The following is a 22,630-nucleotide window of genomic DNA, read 5'->3' on the forward strand; positions in this document are numbered from 1 at the left end:
AGGAAAGAAAGCCCCAGGAGGCCAAGCAGCATTCCTGGATGGTACCTCCTGTCCTGAGATGGCAGCTCTAGCCCTGCATGTATCCTTGACTCACTTATCTATCCTTCCTGACAAGTGACCTGTGGGCTTTCATATGATTTGCTGAGCCTGTCCTAATTTAGGATTGGAGCACGGTCTAGGACTGGGGCATAGCATAAGATAGGGGCATGATCTAGAATTGGGGTATAGGAATTCTTGGAAAGATATTTTACTTCATCAACCCACTTTTTAGCTCTTGAAGAAAATTTTAAGGTGTAGGAAGTTATAGATACATGGACTGAATCTAACAGAGGACTTGTTCTATAATTATGCATAATGACTATGAACTGCTTTCTATGCTGAAAAAGACAAACCCATCCTAACCACATTTCTGCTCAGATTCTCAAATTTCCCACCCTCCCAAACTGACTCAGATACATAGCTTCAATAGGTCAAAGGAAAAAAAATAAGTCAAAACTCATCTGGTAAAGGCTGGCTGGAAATTATGTTTTAGCTAAATGGTTATATTAAATATGCATAAAGCTGCCTAGAGTGTAATATTCCCTGTGATCACAGCACGAGCAAAGGATTCCCCAAGCAAGAAGCTTGGGGACCCAGGCTTCAACCATAGAATGCAGAATTCAAGTTTTAGACTCAAGGAGATGCATGGTCAGAAAATAAATATAATTTAAGTAAGAGGAAAAAATGTGTGTGCTAGTGTTTAAGGAGGACTTTGTTTAAGCTTCTTTTAAATCTCAAGAAAACTCAAGTCCATGGCTATGCAAACTTTTCTCAAAGGACCACATAGTAAATAATTTAGATTTTACAATCCACACACAGTTCCTGTCCTTCACTATTTGTTTTACTCTGTCCTGTTCACAATATTTATAACACTTTAAATATGTAGGAACCATTCTGGGCTCACAGGCCATAAAGGCCGTAGCTGCAATTTAAGACATTCCCAGCTATATTAAAAGTTTCTCAGAGTCGGAACTCTCCTACCATTTTCCAATGACGATAATTTGATTGTTGGACTCTTCTAAAACCCTTTATCACGTGAGTCAGATTTCTTCTTTTCCTGTAATTCCCAGGTGTGTCTGTTAGAGTTGGCAAGTTCTCTCCCTCCTCCTAAGCTCTGTGAGGAAGAGAAGCTCTCTTTCTTCAGGTAAACCTTCCCATCAAAATCATCCTAATCTGGAATGAAATTGTTCTCACACTTCCAATGACCTTCCTAAAGTGAGGCATCCAGAAAGTGCAGTTCTTGAAATTTGGTGCAACCACTGCTGACTCGTTTCACATGCTGCGCAACCTAATTTGAAGGGGCTGCTGCTACCTGTGATGGTTAATTTTAGCTGGCAATCTGACTAAACTAAGCACTACCTAGAGAACTGGTAAAGCCTTACTTCTGAGGTTGTTTGTGAGGGTCTTTCCAGAGGATGTTGGTGTGAGTTGGTGAACAGAGCAGGGGAGATCGGCCCTCAATGTGGGTGGGCACAGTCCAATCAACTGGAGACTGAGACACAAGAAAAACAGAGGGAAGCATGCTGCTGACATCCCGGGGGCTCAGCTTGCAGAAAGGCCAGTCTCAGGACATACTTTATCCCCCTCAATCATGCAAAACAGTTCCCCTAAAAACTCCCCTCCTGTATATCTATCATCTGTTTATCTATCTATCATCTATCTACCTATATCCATCTACTCATCTGTCCTACTGGTTAGGGTTCTGTAGAGAGCCTGAATCCACTACCTACGCTTAAATTCCTTTTGTGTTTGTTTAGGTGGTTGGTTTTGTTTTGTTGTAGCTGCTTTATTATCTGAAGGTTGTAGTGTTTCATCTAAAATCCAAATGTTTACTTTCAATAGAAGTTCACATAATTGCATACCACCTTAAGATTTCAGGCAGGGCTCAAGAATCTTTGTGAGTGCCCACTCAATCTTTCTGCTTCTCTGAAATGAGGACAGAAGTCCTTTGAAAAGGCAGGAGCCCTTGAAAGGTGTGAATCACACTGGAGAGGTCAGCTACTAATTCTTACATTGAGTTCCAATATCCACTTCTTCCAAAGGAGACCATATAGAACAGAACAAGGCTTTCCTCTTGGGATTCAAATGAATTATTTATATCCAAAGAAACATTTTTAGGAAATGTATAATCATCAATGATTTCTTCCATTAAGGCCTCATTCTGAGGTCTCAATAGCAGACTAGTAGGTGCTGACAGCAGACAGACATTTGGAGCTAGTGATTAGGAGGGAGTAAAGGAATCAAGCTATGTGCTTATTAGACAAATTCAATTATATTTGAAGGTCTTATTTTTGTCTTGGCATCGTGCTGCACATTAGAATGTTCATCAGCCTGAAAAATAAGCTCTCTCTTTCTTTAATAATCTTCCTTTCATATATAAGAGCCCCTAAAACCATTTAAAGATTTCTACCTATCTGTCAAAATAAAATGTGAGTAAACACATGATATATTTCTAATGAATTCTAGTATTTTCCCAAGCTGCCAAAATGCTTGCATTTTCTCTCTGCTGTTTACTATAAAAAGGGGATGGAAGAATTTGAGAATGCCCAACATCACAGACCCATGACAAAGACCCTGAAATTTTGTTTCCTTGTAAATTTCACCATAAAAACTACCAGATATGAGGTTTCACCTCAGTGCAGTGCTGGCACTGAAAATATTCAATTCCAGATTCCAGGACTGTGCTCTGCTGCCCAATGGTTTACCCTGGATGCAGCCCAGAGGCCCCAGAACAATGTCTGCCTCCAGTCTATCTCCACCACTGCTTCTCCAACACTTATACATTGATGCAAGAGCACAAACCCTTCATTCCATGGAGCTGCCAGAGGGACTTGGGTGAGCCACATACAGGTAAAAAGCAGCATGTTTCAAAAACAATTAGATCAAAGTGCCTAAATAAACTCTAGCGCTACACTCAAGAGAGAGAAGGTGCTTCTGTTTCAAGGAGTAGATGCAGAGAAAGGAACAAATAGGAAAAAGAATTTTTAAAAACAAAAAACTGTGAATATCACTTGAGACCTAAAATCTTATTCCATCTGGAAGCATACAAGATAGATCCTGATAGAGGCATGGAAGACATTTTCCCATAGAAATGGAAAGACAGCCTCCTTGGGAGGAAAGCATTTGTTTTAGGGAAATAAAGAGCATAGCTATTCACAGACAGTATTTTGCCTCCCCACCATCACCAGAGCCCAGCAGCACCCACGGGAAGAGTCCACACCTTTCTTCTGACACTACATTCTGCAGAGGACCTATGCCCAGGACACATCTAAAAGAAGAAAGTAAATAGTGCCCTTGTCCAAAAAGTAAAGCACACATTTATCTAGTGAACAAGTACAAATTTAGCATTTTAATCAATGTTCTTGCAGACAAGTGTGGATATGCATACGCATATATACATATATATATCAAAATTGAGAATTTACAAATAAGATTCTATGCATTTAGTCTAGCAGTGTGTGAGTCCGTAGAATAAATCTCAAGTAAGGTATATTTCCTTGGGCGGTGTTTTTTATTCAGTTCTGCATACAAAGATTTGAAGCTTAAATTCCACTGGTTTGGGGGGAGTTGAAAATGAGAGAAATGAAAGCATTCTATGAAGCAAGCATGCTTATGCATGCTTATACTGTTCCCTGGAGATTCTGGAGTGTCTGAATTTTTTGCCTTAAGAGTCTGGAAATCATACTGGATCAGCTACGGTTTCTGATGTCCCTGGGATGTGCTAATAAAAAGAATGTGAAAAACTGAAGTTTCAGCAAAACTGCATTCCCCTCTGTTCATATTCCAGGTCAAAAACGGGACTGGGCTCCAGACTGAAGATGACCACAATGTCCAATGTCTATTGTGTGGCCTTCCTGACACTCAGGTGCAGTGGGGCTTGGGACGCTGTTTTTCTCCTGTTCGCATCCCCCTAGTGCGAGTGAGCAGATGAGGCTGAGCAGACAAACTTGCAGTGCAGGTTGTTCCTGTGGTCACCACTTTCCTGGGATGGAGACCCCACACTCGTACCAGCCCACATAGTAGTATGGGGTGCCAAAGCCGATGTGGCCAAAGCTGACAGGCTCCTGGCGATACTGACGGTAGTAACCTGGGAAGGTGATGAGAAAAAAGGGGAAGAAGATGCATCAAAGTCTCCTGAGCCAACAGGAAAACTTCTCCTTAAAATCTTCCTTTAGACAGAAACCTTATGTAAACTGTTCTTATGAAAGTGCTACTTCTGAAGAAACACAGCCTTTTTTGTGAAATTTACACAATCATGATATGTGGGGAGAATTCAGTCCCTCTTTTTCTCTCTCCCTACAAAAGAAGATAATTTCAGCCAATCACGAGAAGCCCTCACAGGGGACAGACCCTGATCCGGGTAAACAACACCAAACAAGATTCCCACCTGGCCCTCACTGAGTTTAGGGCCTGCAACTTGCCAAACCTCAAAACTCCATGTTTTAATACATAGAATTTGGGGCAGACACTCACACCTTTCAAGGAAATCTCTTGAAGGACAGAATCCCATAGAACTTCTGGTCACTTCTCTTTTGGAGTAGAAGGGATGCTCCAACCTCCTCAAAATTTTGAGAGATTTAGCAATCACTCTCACTCTTGGATTTGTTTATTCCTGCCAAATAAATGGCTACTTGCTACTCTGACAGTCAGAATACTGGTTAATCATTACAGTATTTTTAGATAAGAGTAAAATTTCCAACAGCAGAGTGAGGAAAGTACATTAATCCCTTTACAACATGGATGAGCTTCATCCAACCAGTTCAAAGTTTTAAAAGAAAAATACTTAATACACCTAACCCTAAAAAGTATAGAGAATTCTGACTCCAGTAACCTTCAGATTTGAACTGTAATACCAGCTCTTCCCTGAGCCTCCAGCCTGCCTCCTTACTCTGCAGATTTTCAATGCTGCTGTCCTCCACAGTGACATGAGCCAACTCCTTAAATTAATTCTCGATAGATAAATCCTACTGGTCTGTTTATCTAGATCAGAGAGCTTTGATACACTCGTTTTATTGTTTTATGTGTTTTAATTCTTTCAAATGACTAATTCATGAACTAGCCTACAATATTTTTTTCCAAAATAAGAAACTTGGTATACCAACACATCTCATGTCCTCAAAATGCCACATTAATAAGAGTTGAGTGCTTAAATGAAAAGGTGCTGGATTTCCATAATTCTGTTTACTTGTTTACTTAGAGGATTTAGACAGTTAGCAATGTATTTCTAGTTGCTGACCCTAAATGTCAGTGCCCTCACTTTATAATATCATCATCAGATATGGTACACTATCTCTGAAGCCTTTCCTAGTGAGTAGGTTTACACATTCATCTTTGCCTCTTCTATCCTTATACTCATACCAGCCAAGGGAGGCCCTCTGTTCTGCACATTCAGCCAGTCTTTAGGACTCAGTCTAGACTCTGCCTCTCCTCCAGATACCTGACAGCCCCAAGTAGCTGCCTCCTTCCTAAAATGATGGTAACATACACAATTATCTGCCACAGGATGATCATAAATCACAATATGTCATTATCTATATGTTAATGTTTTTGCTTTTAATTATCTTTTCACATATTTGTTTTCTCTTCCCAGTTACAAGGAATGTTCCTGGGGACAGAGATCTTACACATTCCTTTGTACCCCAAACTCCTCAAGGATCACCCAAATCCAGCATATGATGGAGTATTTTGATTCTTTGATTTCTTATTTATATTTTCATCAACCAAAGTATTCCCAACATCTGTCTTCAAATCATAAACCAAAGGCAGAGCAGCAATGAATTTTCTTCTTACATATTCCTCTCCCACGCCCCTTGCCCAGCACAATATAGCAGGCATTGGTCATATTACCTTGAATCTTAGGGAGGCCTTCTATATAAGACTGAGGCCCTGTTCGTCCATCAAGATGTGAATCCACAAATTGGCAATGGTCTTCACCTCTCCCCCAGCTGTCTCCAATGCTGTAGAATGTATCTGCATAAAGGAATGTAATGGGTCAGTGTTATGTCAAAGACTGTTGCAGCTGGCTTATGAGTTGGAACAAGCTTTAAAGAACGTGAATTGGGTGCATTACTTAAACTGTGTGTTACATTCTTTCATGTCTGAAAGTGGTGACAATGGCAATAACTTCAATAAGCATTGTAAGGACTCAGCAAGATCATGAATGCCAAATACTTAACAAATGTTCAGAAGTTAGAAAGTATAAACAAAATAGGCAGTTTTAGCCTATAAATGATTGAACTTTTTAATGCCTCAGTTAAGAAATAGAATGAAGAAAACTATGATAAAGAATAAATTGTGCAATAATTATGAAATGCAGGAAGGTCTGTGTAAATAGAAGGGTCTGTTTCCGTGCGCTGTCCGTGGTCCTGAACCACAGCAGCATAATAGGGCAAAGTCGTGTCTCCTCCCTGGGATACCAGAGATGTGCAACCTCTCCTAGCAGTTCTGAAGAATGGGAGGAAAGAGTGGAAGAGAAAGGAAAGAACAGAGAAACAAAAACATGCAGTGATTTTGAGGAAAAGCAGAAACATGGAAATTGCCAGAAAGGGGGATGAGGATGAAGCAGGGAGATATTTTGTTTGCACACTGTTTTTACTTTCTTTCTTCCTTCCTTTATTTATTTCTCTTTTTTTATTTGAGACAGGGTCTTACTATGTGCTTCATGCTGGCTTTGAACTAATTATGTAGTCCAGACATATCTCAAGCTCAAAATGATCCTCCTACTTCAGCCTCTCAAGGGCTGGAATTACAGGCATGTGCCACCATGCCTGGCTGACACTATTTTTAAATGATCCTAGCTAGTAAGAGAAAGAAAAGTAAAAAACTAACCAGTGATAAAACTTAGATCCACTGAATGATATGAGTGAAAGCCTAAAATATTTATTTACAAAATACTATTTACAAAACATTTAAAGAATTAAAAGCTATGTGAGGTTTTAAATTAAAAGAAAAAAATTGGTGTAGGTGGGTGAGCCAAAGCCAGCTGAGTAGAAATGGCATTTCAAAGTATTAGTAGCTCGAGGTATGCTAATCACTCTTTATTGTACTCTCAATGTGACTTTTCTTCTGACACACAACAAACAGCACTGCTGAAATATGTTTTATCATTTAATTTTATATCTGTGAAGTTGTGGGTTATAGCGTAGACTGTTCAATCCTTCCATCTTATACTTATTTTGAATCGATAGCAAAGAAAATAGGTTTGTACATACCTAGCAGAACTTTGGGCTTCATTCCTAAAGTATAGTTGAGTTTTAAAGCCACATCTTTGAGTGACAAGGTAAAAACTAGTAACTTCAAAGCCTACCAACTGCTTCTTATTTCAGCAAGAGGGAGTCATAACATCAAGCCTTGGGTACATTCTGAGGTACCGACTGTGTTAAGTTAGCTCCTGCAAGATCAAAATGTTCCATACCTACCATAGCCAACCATCCCCAAAGACCTACCTTTCAGGTTGTCACTGAGGTAGATTTTGTACCTCAGTGAATTACAAAGAACGACTCCAACAAACTTTTTATACCACGTCCGCTTCACGTACTGCCGGCCGTGGCAGTCTGTGTATCCTGGGTCGTATTTGAAAGCAAATGGGATCCAGATGGGCTCACCTCCTTGAAGACACAAAGCACATCCTCTAAGTGACAGTAGCTCATAGTGTTTATTCTTGCACAAAGTATCCAAAACTGGTCTTACTCATTTTCCCCTTCCCTTCCTGCAGGGCCTCCTTTTCCCATCCCCAGTGAGAAGCCCCTTTATCTCCCCTCTTCTTTTTCAGTACTAAAGAGCAACTGAGGGTGGGCTCCTTTTATGCGAGCATACTTACTAAAGGTATTTGTATTTCAATAAAGGGTTCCCCAAGTTAAAGACAGCTTGACACTTCAGGGCAAATCAGCTACAATGGCAAAAGATTCCTATTCCTAAGATCCCTATCCCTCAGTAAAGACTCCTTCTCCTCTTGCCCCGCCTAAATCCAGCCTTAATCTTAAACAATAGAGATTTCTCAGTTTGTATGGGGGGAAAAAGTAAAACTTCACTGTATACTTAATGCATATTGTTATCTTTCCAGGAATCTAAGATGTTCTCCGTGGTTGTGTAAATAAAGTATCTATTCACAATACTTAGTTACCCCATCATGCTTTTTCATAGATATTGACTGCTATAGGCTTATTTAAAAATTCCCAGGTCATTTTTTCTATAGATTAAGATGGAAGATGAGCATAAATTGTCAAAATATTATGAAAAGTCAAAACTGGTCTAGCATTTCTACTTGTGACTAATCACAGCAATCTCATATTCCATATTGATTTTGATAATCAAAGTGTCCTGTCGAGACCTGAAGAAGAGAAACATACCTGGAGGCCTCACAATAAGGAGAGGATTGTCTGTAGAATAAAAAAGAAATAGGAAATTATTTCTGTTTTGAATTTTTCTAGAGCCTGAGTATCTTTCCAAAAGAATTAAAATAATCATATCACAGTGACATATGTGCACCTATGTTTATAGCGGCAGTTTGTAATAGCTAAATCTTGGAAACAGCTCATTTGCCCATCCATTGGAAACTGGATAAAGAAGATGTGGTTTTTCTATAAAATGGAATATTACTCAGCCATAAAGAAAGAGAAAATAGATTCATTCATAGGAAAATGGATACATATTGAAGATATACTGCTAAGTGAAATAAATAAGTCACACATGAGTAAATACCGAATAGTTTCTCTGGTGTGAATAATCTGCAATAATACATAAGATACTAATAAGATTACTGACATTTAGAAATGGGAAGAAAAGAGCTAAAGGTGTAGGGAAGGTGGGATGGGTAGGGGAAGGGTAATAAGGGAAAAGAAAAAAATGTGAGAGAATGAAAAGATGGAAATAAAGTGTTTGTAGATGGGGAGGGGAGGAGGGGTTGAAGGGAGGGCAGGGGTAAGGGGAAAAATGAGAATCAAGACTTGTCATGTAGAGGTACAAGATCCCAACAATGAATGTAACTGTACTGTATCCCTAAAATGTACCAATAAACTCAATTAAAGCTGAAAAAAAAAAGAATTTCTGTTTATTTTAGAAAGAGACATTCAACACAAACACATCAAATAGAAATGTAAGGATTTTGCTACTTTAACTTTTGCCCTATTATAGTCATTATCCTAGATTATTTATTTCAGTTTTAAGAAAAATAAAACAAAGACGAATGTGAAGTTACCTGATTCTGTAACAAATGAAACTGAAGAGCTGATAGGTCCATAGCCATGAGGGTTTTTGGCTTGAACTTTAAAGTAATACCTGAAATTGGAAGAAAGCATCTTTTAAAAGAAAAAAAAAATCATGTGACTTTCTGTATAATGAGAAATATTCCAGAGCACCAACTGAGTGGCAGACTTGGAGACACATTATTTATAAATGCTCATATCACTAATGATCTTCATATTTTTCTAAACTTTCTAGCTTTAATAACTTTTTGAAATAGTCCAATTAACATAGCATAGACACATGGCCAATGGGAATAGAACAAACACATGAGACACACAGGTGGCTCAGAGAGTACATGTTCCCTAGAAGAACATGTGCTCACCACTTCAGAGGAATTTTCCCAGTTCATCCCTAAGGAAATCTGCTCTTTTCCAGCTTAAGACTCAGATCCCTGAGCTCCTCAGGCAAGAAGAAGAGGTTGGCGCAACAAAACATGCAGAGTAGAACTGAAATGTTAACTTAATTCTCATCACTAGAGTTCATATAGAGAAGCAGGACGTAGTGTCCAACCATAATGCAACTCACGAATGGCAGGCGGAGGGTGCACCACCAGGCCAGACATGGGCCTCTTTAGCAAAACTAACAAGACAGTGATGTCTTGGGCCCATGATAAGTGCTGTGGCTGGCTCTAGATCCATAAATGGATGTCCTACAAGTCACTGAGTTATGAACTTCTGCTTCTCAAGACAAGAGAACTGAGTCTTGGAAGAAAAAGTAGAAATGGTCTGTAAAGAAAGAAAGTATTTGCTATAGGATTAAACTGTTTTGGAACAGTGAGTATGCTAGAAAGTCCACTGCTGTATCTGCTAGCTCATTCAGAGGGAGACTATGCCCCAAATATCTCACTTTTTACTCTCTGGGGTGGAGATAAAAAGCAGAAGTTACAGAAGTATGGAGACAGCACTAAGGTTGTGAGCCACTATATCTGTCTCAAACTTTGTGATTTCCTTACCTCCAAAGTTCCAGCTATCATCTGGCTTTCCTGGGTCTTCACCACATATTGGAAAAGACAGGGTAAAACATCCCTGTGAGTGGTGATTCTCTGCATTTTTCAGTGTCTTTTTCTGTGGCTTTGGCCAGCAAAAATGTTGCACTTAAATGTTTAGAAATTCTTTATTTGATTAAGTCAGTCAATCACAAAACTTACATGTACTAATTTAAGATGAACTAAAGCTTTTAAAGGTGTGGTTTTTTACATGCAGAGGATGAAGGGTTCCACCCATTGCATGAATGCATCCCTGCCAACAGGGATGACCACTGAGGCTGCCCCTGGCCTGAAAGTGCACAGAGATATTTTCCTGTGGGTTTGATTAAGCAAAGAAAATCCATTTGGTAAGACTGGTCTTCTTAAGTTATTCACATCTAATTTAGGAGTATTTTTTTAACTTTAGTTCTTTAAAAAAGATATGCATGATTAAGAACATATGTGTTTCCAAATCGCAATTCAGTCAGCAGGGCGTGTTTCCCCAATTATGCACACTTTTATTCAGTGGTTGTGGAGGGATTTAAGGCAAAGCTCCACAGGCACTGCAAGCAGAGGATTTGGCATGCATCAATGATGGTGGTCGAATTTTACAGATACTGTTTTTTTCTTAAAAAGAAATTAAAGCATAAGGAAAGGCCTGTATTCTGAGGCAACATCAACATTTCTACTGAACAAGACCTTGCTGGGATTGTCCTAAAACTGTTCCCAACTCCACAGAGTAAGCACCCTTGAAGGATGACCAGCTGGCTGAGAGGTGCCATTCAGACAGATTTATTTGTATCTATTCTGTTTTACAACGTAAACCTAAGTATTCTCCAAATCCACCTTCCCTCTTGACACTACAAGATTCTAGTCCTCCAGAAAGTCCCCACGTGCTAAATCTACAGACTTATTTCCATGTGAACATTGTTCACTCTGTCCAAGTAAATTTAAATATGTTGAGCTAAAAAACATGAAATTATGAAAGAGTAAAATTCCCACTTTCAAAAACCACATTGTACTTTTCCTATCAATTAATATATGTCTCTGCCTCATCCAAGCAACAACGGCAGTCCAGGACTCACCTTCTTACAAAAGCTTTTGGCAGCAGCTTTCAGTAGCCTTAGTGGTGACAAATTTTGTTGCAGTAAGAATGGACTGAAAACTTGTGGACTCCAGAGACTGACTAAGGCTGAAGTTGGTGAATAAGTTAGCTCATGCTCAATTCAAGTCAAAAACAAAATCCATTTATTAACAACCAAGGCTGAATGTTAGGCTCTGGCTCTTTTGTGCAGACTGACTTCCCATGCCCTGGGCCAACTCTGAGGCTGGTTCCTCAGAGCCTGGAAGGCTGGGATGGCACAGGAGACACTGCCTCAGCAGATGTGACACCACAGAGTCACTCTGAATTTGAGTAACTCAGAAAAAATGAGTGTCCTCACATCATAGTCACACTGTCCTGGTTGTGAAATGTAGGCACTGCTCGGTGGGTTTTGAGGACATCTGAGTTGGAAAGCCAAGTGTGCTACATCCTAGTCTGCCCTCATCCCCAAAATCAAATGAGGGTACATCCTGAGAGGATGGAGAAGAGCCTGAAGAGGGTAGAGGCCCCGCCATCCATCCAGTCTCCCTTTCAGTCCCCTGTGCTTCCCAGAACACTCATGCTTAGGGAAATCATCTGCCAGGAGCAATTTTGCCTCATCCCACTGGCCTTTCTCCAGCTTAACTTCTGCTTGTATGTTTAGATTGACTTCAGCAGGAAGTCACCTCCTCTGCCCTCAGGTTGTTGGGGGGGAACTCCCCTATTCTATACCTTCCTAGGAGGTGTACTTCTCCCTCGTGACACTAATCAGGGGAAGAAGTTTGTATTTATGTTGTCTTTTTTTTTTAATTCTGTCATCCTAGATGTGGTGGCGCACACCTGTAATCCCAGCATTTGAGAGGATGAGGCAGGAGGATCACCACAAGTTTGAGGCAAGTCTAAACTACATGGTGAGGTCAATGCTAATCTAAGCTATATAGCAAGACCCTGTCCCAAAACAAGAAATAAATAATTCTGTCTCTCCTACCAGTATACTCTATGAGAACAAGACTGTAGAGTCTATGAGAGCTAGGAGCATTTCACCCCCACACCCTAAACTCTGTGTTCTTGATATGGCACCCAGCCCAGAGTAAGCATTCAAGAAGACTGTATTGGATGAATTGTGGAACAAGTGACTATCTCAAGAGTGAGTGAGTTGTCATCCTACACAACCATCTCCTAACATTATTTAAAAGTGAATTGACTATGGCAGCAGAAATTGTGGAGACAGCCTTGAGCTTGGGGGAAGGGGTCAGAGATTGCAATTCAAGTACTACAGCAATGGTTACGTGACAAAACATCTGGATAGTGCCTTTCAGCTTTTTGATTTGGTGGCTGTGCTCTAAAAGCACTGTTGCTGCCCTAATCACTATCATTGTCTCTAATTTTTGTCATTTATTTTCCTCTGGCTGATCAATTTATCATTACTATCAGGGAAAACAAGGAAAAATGCTTTCTTGGTTTCATGTTTTACTACCAGTTTTTCATTTGCCAGATCTTTAAATTCATAAGTTTATGAAAGTTTGGTTCAAGTGAGCCCAAATGGTACATTAAAATGTCTCAAAGAGACGTCTCTGCTTATTGAGAAGCCCTGGGCTATTCTCCTGATCCCATCCTCTCAAGCACATGTCTGTTTAATGAGTGTTTCATTCCAACCTTCACCAAGTTCTCCTCTGGGAAGAAACGAGAAACTTCAGGTCTACCTTCATGCCACTGAGCTCTTTGCCAAGCAAGCACAGCAGTGGTGCAGCCATCTGTAGGAGCCTGTGAGAGGCAACCATGATCTATATGGGGATTCTGCATGCCACTGATAGCTTGATGTTGGCCATAGTGGGAGTGCTTACACCACAGAAGTTGGAAAAGGCTTTAGATTAGGATTTTTTCCAGAGAGTTTGAGTACCAGTTAATTGAAATGTTTAGTAATTGCCACTCCACTAATGAAGATTATGTTGCTTCATACCAATGCATTGGTGACTAAAACTAGATCGACTTCCTTTCAACAACCAGGACTTTTCTTTTCCTAATAGTAGGCAGTATTTAGGAAAATAGGTGATGAAATAGAGATATAATACCCTACAAATTGCAGTGTATATAGTAATTCCTCCTAAGCAAAACATGTGACCATATAACAATCAAGGTCTCAGAAACCCAAGAGAAGAAAAAAAATACTACAAGAAGTAAGAGAAAAGAAACAGATCACATGCAAAGGAAAGCCCATCATAATCACAGCAGACTTTTCAACACAAACCCTCAGGTCAAGGAGAGCCTGGAGTGAAGAATTTCAAATCCTAAAAGAAAACAACCCCCAGCCTAGACTGATGTATCCTGTAAAACTATCTTTCAAAATGGATGAGGAAATAAGATATTTCCATGACGATGAATGCCTCAGAAACTTCATGAACACCAAACCAACACTACAAGGAATTCTAAACAATATCCTAGAAAAAGACAATGAAGGTCACAACACCATGAGGCCCAAGAGACCAAATCAAATAGGCAAGGCAAGAAACTAAAAGGAGAGGGCAAAAATTAAAAAGATTCAACAAAAGGACAATAACTTGACAATAATAAGTCAGTACATATCAGTTATAAGCATTAATGTCAATGGCCTCAATTCACCAATCAAGAGAAACAGACTGGCAGATACAATATGTTGTATACAAGAAACATAACTACTGCAAAAAGAAGCCCATAGACTGAAAGTGAAAGGAAGGGAAACAATTCTCCACATGACAGGAGCACAGAAAAAAGCAGGGGTAGCAATCTTATTCGCAGACAAAGTAAATTTCAAACCAAAACTCATTAAGACAGACAAAGAAGGCCACTACATCCTTGTAAAGGGAACAATTCAAGAGGAAGAGATGACAATCATAAACATATATGCACCAAATATTAATGCCCCCAACTATATAAACAAATATTAAGAAACATGAAAAACCAAATAAGCACTAATACAATTTTAGTGGAGGATCTAAATATCCCACATTCACAAATAGATAGATCATCTAGGCAAAAAATCAATGTTGGTGGGGTTGAGGGGAGAAAGGAACCCTTCTCCATTGTTGGTGGGAGTGCAGACTGGTACAAGCAATATGGAAATCAATACGGAGACACCTCAAAGAGCTGGGACTAGAGGTTCCATTTGACCCAGCCATCACTCTGCTGGGTATCTTTCCTAAAGAATTATAAGAATCATATCACAGTGATATATGTGTATCTATGTTTATAGCAGCACAGTTTGTAATAGCTAAAACTTGGAAACAGCCCATCTGCCCATCACTTGGAGATTAGTTAAAGAAGGTGTGGTTTTTCTATAAAATGGAATACTACTCAGCCATAAAGAATGCAAAATTAGAGTCATTCATAGGAAAATGGATACATATTGAGGGTATACTCCTAAGTGAAATAAATAAGTCATGCATGTGTAAATACCAAATAGTTTCTCTGGTGTGATTAAACTGTAATAGTACATAAGATCCTAATGAGATAACCGACATTGTAAAATGGGAAGAAAATGGCTAAAGGTGTAGGGAAAGTGGGATGGGTAGGGGAAAGGTAATAAGGGAAAAAATATGAGAAAATGAAAAAATGGAAATAAAGTGTTTGTAAGTGGGTAGGGGAAGAGGGGATGAAGGGAGGGCAGGGACAAGGAGAAAAAGTGATAACCAAGACCACCTATCATGTAAAGAAAGATACAAGATCCCAATAATGAATGTAACTGCACTGTATACCTAAAATATACCAATAAACTCAATAAAAGAAAAAATGTGACACTTGGATATTATTCAATGATATTCTACAAAAATGTGTTTCAGTCATTTTCAACCAAAGGGTATCTATGACCACACAAATAGATCTCATTTTTTTTGTTGTTGTTTGTTTCTAAATAACTGACGTATCATACCGTGTGTTTGGCTTCAGGTTCTCAATAGGCAAATGTGTTACTGATGAAGCTTGAGTGGACCACTTGTTCCTGATAAAGTCTTCATAAGATGCACTGTAGACCAGGTAGCCTGGAAATAGGAATAGGAAGGAACCCAATGAACATCCAGCAACCAATCAGACAGAGGTGTGACTGGGATAAGGCAACACACACAGGCAGCTCAATGGGAGAATTTCTGGAGTGAGAGGAGACAGGATGGGATGAAACCTTAGTGCCTTCTCGTCAATCCAGATGGATGCAACAAAATCATAACACTTCCTGATGACCACCTGGCTCCCTACCTCTTCATTCTCTGTCTCTCCTTCATTCTCCAGCCTTCCTCAACTCCTTGGAACTAATCACATCTACTCTTGACCAGATAGAGAAAAATCAAGCAGAAGAGAAAGACAGAGACCTCCACACAAATAATATAATTGCCCTTCACACAAAAAGAATGTTGACAGTAAATGCTAGGTAAGTAGATGTGGCCTGCTTTTCTTCCTATCATCCAGCCTCCTCTATCATATTTGTTAGAACAGACTTCTCCGAGTGGGCCTTAACCCCCGACACCTGCACAGCTTCAAGAAGACAAAGTGAAGTCTGTGCCACATTTCAATGTGTCCTTTGTGTACACAAAAGGAAACATTTTTCAAGTACTTCCTAGGTGTCACAGACTATGTTAAGCTCTTTCAATTAAGTTTTATTTAAATTCATTCTCTGTTTTTACAGGTATTGAAGTCTGAACGCAAGACCTTTTCACTGAGCTAAATCCATAGCCCTTTCTACTTTTATATTTTGATATAGGATCTCACTAAGTCACTAAGTTGCCCAGGCTGGGCTCAAACTCTTGATCCTCCTGCTTCAGCCTCCAGTGTGCTCAGATTACAGATGAGCACCCTCAACTACTTAAACTCATTCTTATGATTTTTGTTTGTAGATATTGTAGGTATTGACATGTGAATAAACTGAGTCTTAGAAGTATGTTAAATGCCTTGGTAAGTTCACATTCACTAATTTAAAAATATGCAACTTTTTTTGTCAGTCCCTATACTAAATCCTTCAAATAAAATGGTGGACAAGAATTCAAGAGGCAGTAGGGTGCACAATCAGAATTGTACAGCTGTGGTCAGTGCCCTGAAGGAACAGTACATGGACCTCCAAGATCGTGTGTAAGAAAGGCTGACCTACCACGATGGACATGAATTAGGACATGAAAGTCAAGAAGAAGAAGATCAATAGCATCAAATGCATCTAAGACATAAACTTTGTTTTATTTAGTAGCCTATGGGTACACACAACTAGCATCACACCACAGTTAACAAATGGGTAAAATGGCACCAGGAGCCAGGTGGATCTGGCTCTGAAACCCTTCCCACAGTGCTTTCTGGAAAGAGTCTTTTTCTATATTTTTCAACAAATACTTTGTGCAAACCCATGAAGTAAGGCTACTATAGTTTGCATAAGTGTCCCTTAATGGTCCATGTAAAGGTCCATGTCTTACAGACTTGGTTCCCAGGCTGGCACCACTGAAAAAGTTAGAACATTTGGGAAATGGAGCCAGGTGAAGGGCCCCTAAGTCATTGGGATGTGCCCTGAAAAAGGCCTGGGCTCTTCCTCTTTCCCCTTTTGCTTTCTGGCCATAAGGTGAGCAGCTTTACTCTACCATAAACTCCTTGCAATTGCTAAAAGCAATAGGCCCATCTGATATTGGCCTGGAAATTCCAAATCCATAAGCCAAAATAACCTTTTTCTCTTTATAAGTTAATTATCTCAGGAATTTTGTTATAGTGATGGAAAGCTGACTAATATAAGTGCTACTTTTTCTATAGAAATCCTTCCTCCTATGACAACAGTGAAGTCATACAATACATCCTTGCCCATGTGTTGTGCATACAAAGGCCCAGGCAGTAGTACACTGAGGCTTATGTCTGTGCCGTGGAAATTCGGCTTTGACAGGGGTAGATATAGCTCAGATTCTTTGACCTTTAGCTCCCATCAGAATTTCATGCTGCCTATATGCTTCTGATGTCTGCTGATCTTCGTATCTGGTTTTTGAGGATTCCAGGTTTTGTTAATGTATTTGCTAAGCACAGTGTAACTTCTGATTACTCTGTTGTTCTTACTAAACCCAGTTGCAGTGGATTGACTGACAAGCTGGTCCTGGGATACTGAAGTCATCATGTTGTTAATTTCCCACAGAATCATGCCTAATAAAGAGACCACATGATTCAAGGGGAGCGATTTGAGAAAGCAAGCAGTTGCAGGAGGTTTCATATTGTTTGGATGCCACCTTGTTACACTGTGACTTGGATGCTTGTGAGAAAAGGAATGGCATACAAAACTCAGTAGTGTAAGCTCACACTGCCACCAAATTCAAATGCCCTGCAGTGGGTCCCCATCATGTATCATGTAATGTCTATTTAGTTTGGGGATGTATCTGTGTATTTACTTAGTTTCTCTCTTCTGCATGGAGAAGAGACAGTGCTTAATTCACTTACTGATGAAGAGCTCTCACTACCATCTCTCTATACTCAGAGACACCATGCATTGAAATGTTCCACCATAATTAGGCTGAAAAGAGCTGGCAAAACTTAATACTGGGAATACTCAAATCCCCATAAATGTTTCATCTGTCAGTACTCATGATTGGGGCACTGAGGCACCATTTTTGGATTAGATGTAGGGTATGTGAATAATGTGAGGACACTGGAGTCTCTTGGATGCTTTGGGGAACTTGGAATGCATGAGCAATGGCAAAGTTAATGGGAAAGTGGTTCATCCGCCCACCTTCTACAGGTTAATTGAGAAATTGCATCTGAATCAAGTCTAGAGACATTTTGATGGGAGTCTCAAAAGGCTTGCTCTTTGCTCCAATACCTCTTGATATACCTTTAATGTGACCAACACTTTTAGCTTGAAGCCAGGATGAGAAGAAACCAAAGCTCAGAGTGAAGTGGCACATTTGTGTAAATAAGTATCTGTTACACGAGAGGTCAAAAGCTAAGGAGCTCAAAAATAAAATTTTGTACACATGTCTATAGTCCCATCACTCACTCGGAAGGCTGAGACAAGGTGATCATCATGAGGTCAAGTCCAGTCTGACCTAGATAGTGAGCTCAGAGCCAGTTTAATATACATAGCAAGATCCTGTCTCAAAAGATAAATAAATGCAAACACACACACACACACACACACACACACACACACACACATATATATATACATACACGTACAGATTTTCCATTCTTTTTCTGTGTGCTTACTTGCTTGCCTTTAAAATTGTTATTCATAATACCATATTCAATTAATAAAGGAATTTTCTGACTATTTTGATATAAACTTTCCTCCTTCCATTGATTTGCTTTTTAAAAAAAATATGCAGAAATCTTCACAGAAATTGATCTCTGTATAAACCATGAGGTAAGCAGAACTTTTAGACACAACAAAAACTCAAATCCTTAATCCTATACACACCCCTCAATCCATGCCTGAAAAAATGTCCAGGAGCATTATTTCCTCTGTCTTTTTTCCTGGATTTGGGACTCCAAAGTGCCCTTTTCTAAGGAAAATTACTCTTTGGCTGTTGTTGGTTATGTTTTCTAATTTTAAAAGACAATATTGGAGATTACAGCAAAAACATTAGAAATTTAGAATTACATGAATTTCACTAGTATGATAGTGATAGACAATGTTCAGATCCAATACTCAATACCATCCCCACCAGCTCAAGATGCATAAACAGCCATACATACATGCCTTCCTCCTATAGAGCTCACAGGCCCAGAAAGAATCATTAGCAAAAGAAGGGATAATTCAAATAAAATATCATTTCTCTTTGCGTTAGAACTTATTTCAGTGACTTAACCTCAGACACACATGTACTTATGAACATCTCACAGGCCAAGGCATGAAGGCTCAACATTCATGGGCATTTTTGCATGATTTCCATTCCCACATAAGGAACTGGGAAGCACCCAAGCTAATTTGGAAGCAGCCAGTCACAGGAAAACAGGGAAAGAGGCAGAGTTATGGCTCAATAGAAGCTCCTTCATTATCCTTGCTGTAGGATCTGATCTCACAAATGACTCTCTGGGCTAGCAGGTCACTGGCAGGATTACTTTCATATGAGAAAACCAAGACTCAAGAAAATGAAGTAGCTAGTTCAAAATCATGCAAACCTATTTGGACTAGGATTCAAAACTTCTGACTTTATTCCAGTGCTCTTTACAATATCCAGTGAACCTTCCATTGCTGCCTACATTTCATCTCATTGAGAAAAGACACCTGCATTCACCATTCAACCCATGTATCTAACATCCATCCATTCATCTATCCATCTTTAACTGTCTGTATTTCCCATCTACAGATTAAAGGGAACTGAAAATCTGCATAGGACACACCTGTTACCACATCTCCAGGGGTGGCTTTGTCCCAGTCTACAATGACAAATGAGTGGCAGCCTTCCATAGCAACCACAGTAATGTTCCGTGGGACATGCTGAGGAGGCAGGTCGTTCTTTGTCAAGTCATTTGGAATGATTTCATCCAAGCTCTCCACTTGGAAATGGTACAAGGCATCAGTTAGAGAGCATGGGGCTAATGGATCCTTACTCAGGTATGTAACATAAGGAGCTGGAAAAGAACAGAGAGATACCCAATTAGAAACACAGCATCTGCTCCCTGGAGTCAGACCCACCATTCAGTCCTTTCCTGACAAACAGACTCCCAAGCCAACAGTCCTGACACCAAACTGAAAAACACTCTCCCTCTACTTCACAGACCCATGTGTTCATACTTTACAATCGGGTAGTTGCAAAAGATTATATTTCCCTATCAACATTAATGACTGTGTCCTCAAATGATTTTGAAAGACTCCCAGACTGTAGTTCAATGTGAGCCTGTAGCATTCCACCATTCCTATGCCCAAAAGTGTGAGTCAGGCCCACCCTAAAGTCAACTAGCATTCTTTCATTATATTTCATATCTCTGACTATCTTGGGACCAGAGAAATATATGCACCTATCAAAGAAGACAGCCTGACCCCTCAGCCCTGGGTGGCTTCTCCTAGAGTTTCACAAACCCCACAATCCTCTGGGATGTCTATGCATAAAGCCAGGCCTGAGCAGCCTTCTACAATATCACTGCTCAGTCTAATAGGTACTCACAATTATGGAACCCCCATTATGGACATGCTGAAGCTCTTCCTACACATCTAACCTCCAGGGCTATAAGGGGCCTTGGAATCAGATAGGAAATGGGTAGGTACCAATTACAGCAGAGCCTCCTAATGAGAGAATGTGCCCACAAGCAAGAACCAAACAGGAGACTCTGCCTCAGGCCCAGGGTTCTTTTTATTACATCTCACTCTTTAAGAAGTTAGAAATGCCAAGAAATTGAGGTTGAGGTTTTATATATGGGAAACTCTCAGTGCTCTCCAATAACAATGCCTAGTAATTTCTAAACAGCCCATTGCATCTTTGGTGCTAGGTTCTCATTCGCAATGGCTGTTAGGACTGAGTGCAATTTTTAGCTCTCCCATTTTCCAATAATTAGTGCTGAATTAAACCTTTAGTCTTGCCCATGGATCTCTCCTGGAAGTTTTGGAGAGGAGGCTACTATGCCCTTTGGAGTTATGAACATAAGAAAACAGTCAGACAGTAGCAAGTATTTCTTCTTCAAAAGAGTGCTTTGGAAGAACTAATAATAGCATGGAAAGCATTTCTATTTCTGCCATGGAGCTGTTAAGAAGAAAGTCTGAGCCTCTGGTGAACTCCACTGGGCCGCTGCCCGCCATGGACAAGCACTGGCAGGGCCTGAGGAACAAGTACTTCAACTTCGCAGCCTTGTTCTTCAAGTTCTTGGGGCTCACACACTCAATCATTGCATCTTGGCTGGCAAAACTTGTTCTGTGTTCATGGCAGGACATTTATTTTGGAAACAGAAAAGCATGATATTAATTTAAGCTGTTGCTTGTCTCCACTTACTAACATATTCATCCAACCATCTCATTAGTGAAGTTCATTAGGGGCCTGGGAAAAGGAGACTTGGGAAGAAAATGAAACACATTTAAACTACACAGACTTTCCTGTTAGTCATGTTTTAATTGTAAGAAAGATCCCAAGTCCTTGATGCTAATGAAAATTACACAAAATATTTGAAAAAAAAATAGATTTGATTCTGTAATGCTCCCTGCTATGGCTCCATTCAGTAAGCTACTAACCTTTTAGGAAGAATTTCACAAATAATATGCAGACAAGGCCTAGTGATAAATGATTATTGTCTTAGAAAGACTGGCTACCATAAAAATACTCTTGTTCTCTGGCCTCACTAATTTGTAAGTGTTCCTCACTAAACTCTCCCCTATTGGACACCAAGTGTTCTCCTGCACTCACCCTTCTTCTGAATTTTGCAGAAGGCACATTAACATGCAACTAAATAGGGCTGCCTGGATAAATGGTTCCAAATGGAAACTTCACTCCAGGAAAAGTTCTTCTCAAAATGCACTGCCTTGGCCAGCGCAAGAGATTAGTTATGCTCCTTTTCAAAGGACAGAAGTTAAAAACCATGTTTCTCTGGTTAAGAAGTTATATTTACCAACAAATCGTTTCTTCCCAGCCAGATCAAATTCTTCTTCAGGAAAAGAATTGATGGAGCCTTCCTCTGGGAGGACCTTAGGAGTTGTAGCCATGGTGGTGGGCTTGGCGGTGGGCTTGGTGGTGGCTGGTGGCCATGTGGTCTCAAATTCATAGTCTGAAAGGATACCAAAGCTTTGCAATAAGGCACTTCCAAAAAAGGGGAAATGTTGACAGTCAAAAGATATTTTCTTAAAATTCCATTTTAGAGCCTATCATGTGCTTGCATACACACACACACACACACACACACACACACACACACACTAAATTAATTGCTGTGCCTAAACATAATTAGTTTCTACTAAAATATTTTTTCTCTCCATTTTTGGTTCCCTTACAACAACAGCTGCACAGAAAAAGACAGGAAGAAAAATAAATACATATGTCCACAAAAAATGAGGTCTTAAGATCAGAGCTGGAAAGACCCTTACAATCTATCCAGCCATGTTACTGGCTCAAGATCATCATTTTTTTTAACCTAATTTTCTCTTTTAGAGCCATAAAAGGTCACATCAGAAAACAAACTTTAATTTTAAAAAAATCTATCTTCTGTGGATGCACTTCACTCTGTAGGAAAAAGTAGAATTAATGCTGTTAAGAGAACTTGAGAGATATTATCTTTTTAACACATATAAAAAAGAAAAGAGGGCCAGGGATTTGGCTCAGTGGTTCTGCTGCCTGCCATGCAATCACAAGGTCCCGAGTTCGATCCCCAGTACCAAAACAGCAAACAAACAAAAAAATAAA

The 22,630-nt window shown here is 39.7% G+C and overlaps 1 protein-coding gene across 2 annotated transcripts in view; it reads right to left on the reverse strand.

The window, feature by feature from the left end:
- Positions 1–3,403: 3,403 nt before the first annotated feature.
- Fndc1 (fibronectin type III domain containing 1) overlaps positions 3,404–22,630 on the reverse strand; it is a 73,642-nt gene continuing 54,415 nt past the window's right edge. For both annotated transcript variants that reach the window (XM_033763281.1, XM_010625247.2), the window contains 8 exons: positions 21,843–21,998; positions 19,650–19,880; positions 15,232–15,340; positions 9,236–9,315; positions 8,388–8,417; positions 7,485–7,646; positions 5,887–6,009; positions 3,404–4,126 (listed from right to left, as the gene is read on the reverse strand). In XM_033763281.1, coding sequence (XP_033619172.1) covers positions 4,011–4,126; positions 5,887–6,009; positions 7,485–7,646; positions 8,388–8,417; positions 9,236–9,315; positions 15,232–15,340; positions 19,650–19,880; positions 21,843–21,998 — 1,007 coding nt within the window. In that variant the 3' untranslated portion in view covers positions 3,404–4,010. The remainder of the gene's footprint in view (positions 4,127–5,886; positions 6,010–7,484; positions 7,647–8,387; positions 8,418–9,235; positions 9,316–15,231; positions 15,341–19,649; positions 19,881–21,842; positions 21,999–22,630) is intronic.

Source organism: Fukomys damarensis, unplaced genomic scaffold, assembly GCF_012274545.1.
Source record: "Fukomys damarensis isolate Sample0158 unplaced genomic scaffold, DMR_v1.0_HiC HiC_scaffold_14, whole genome shotgun sequence".
Classification (NCBI taxonomy): domain Eukaryota; kingdom Metazoa; phylum Chordata; class Mammalia; order Rodentia; family Bathyergidae; genus Fukomys; species Fukomys damarensis.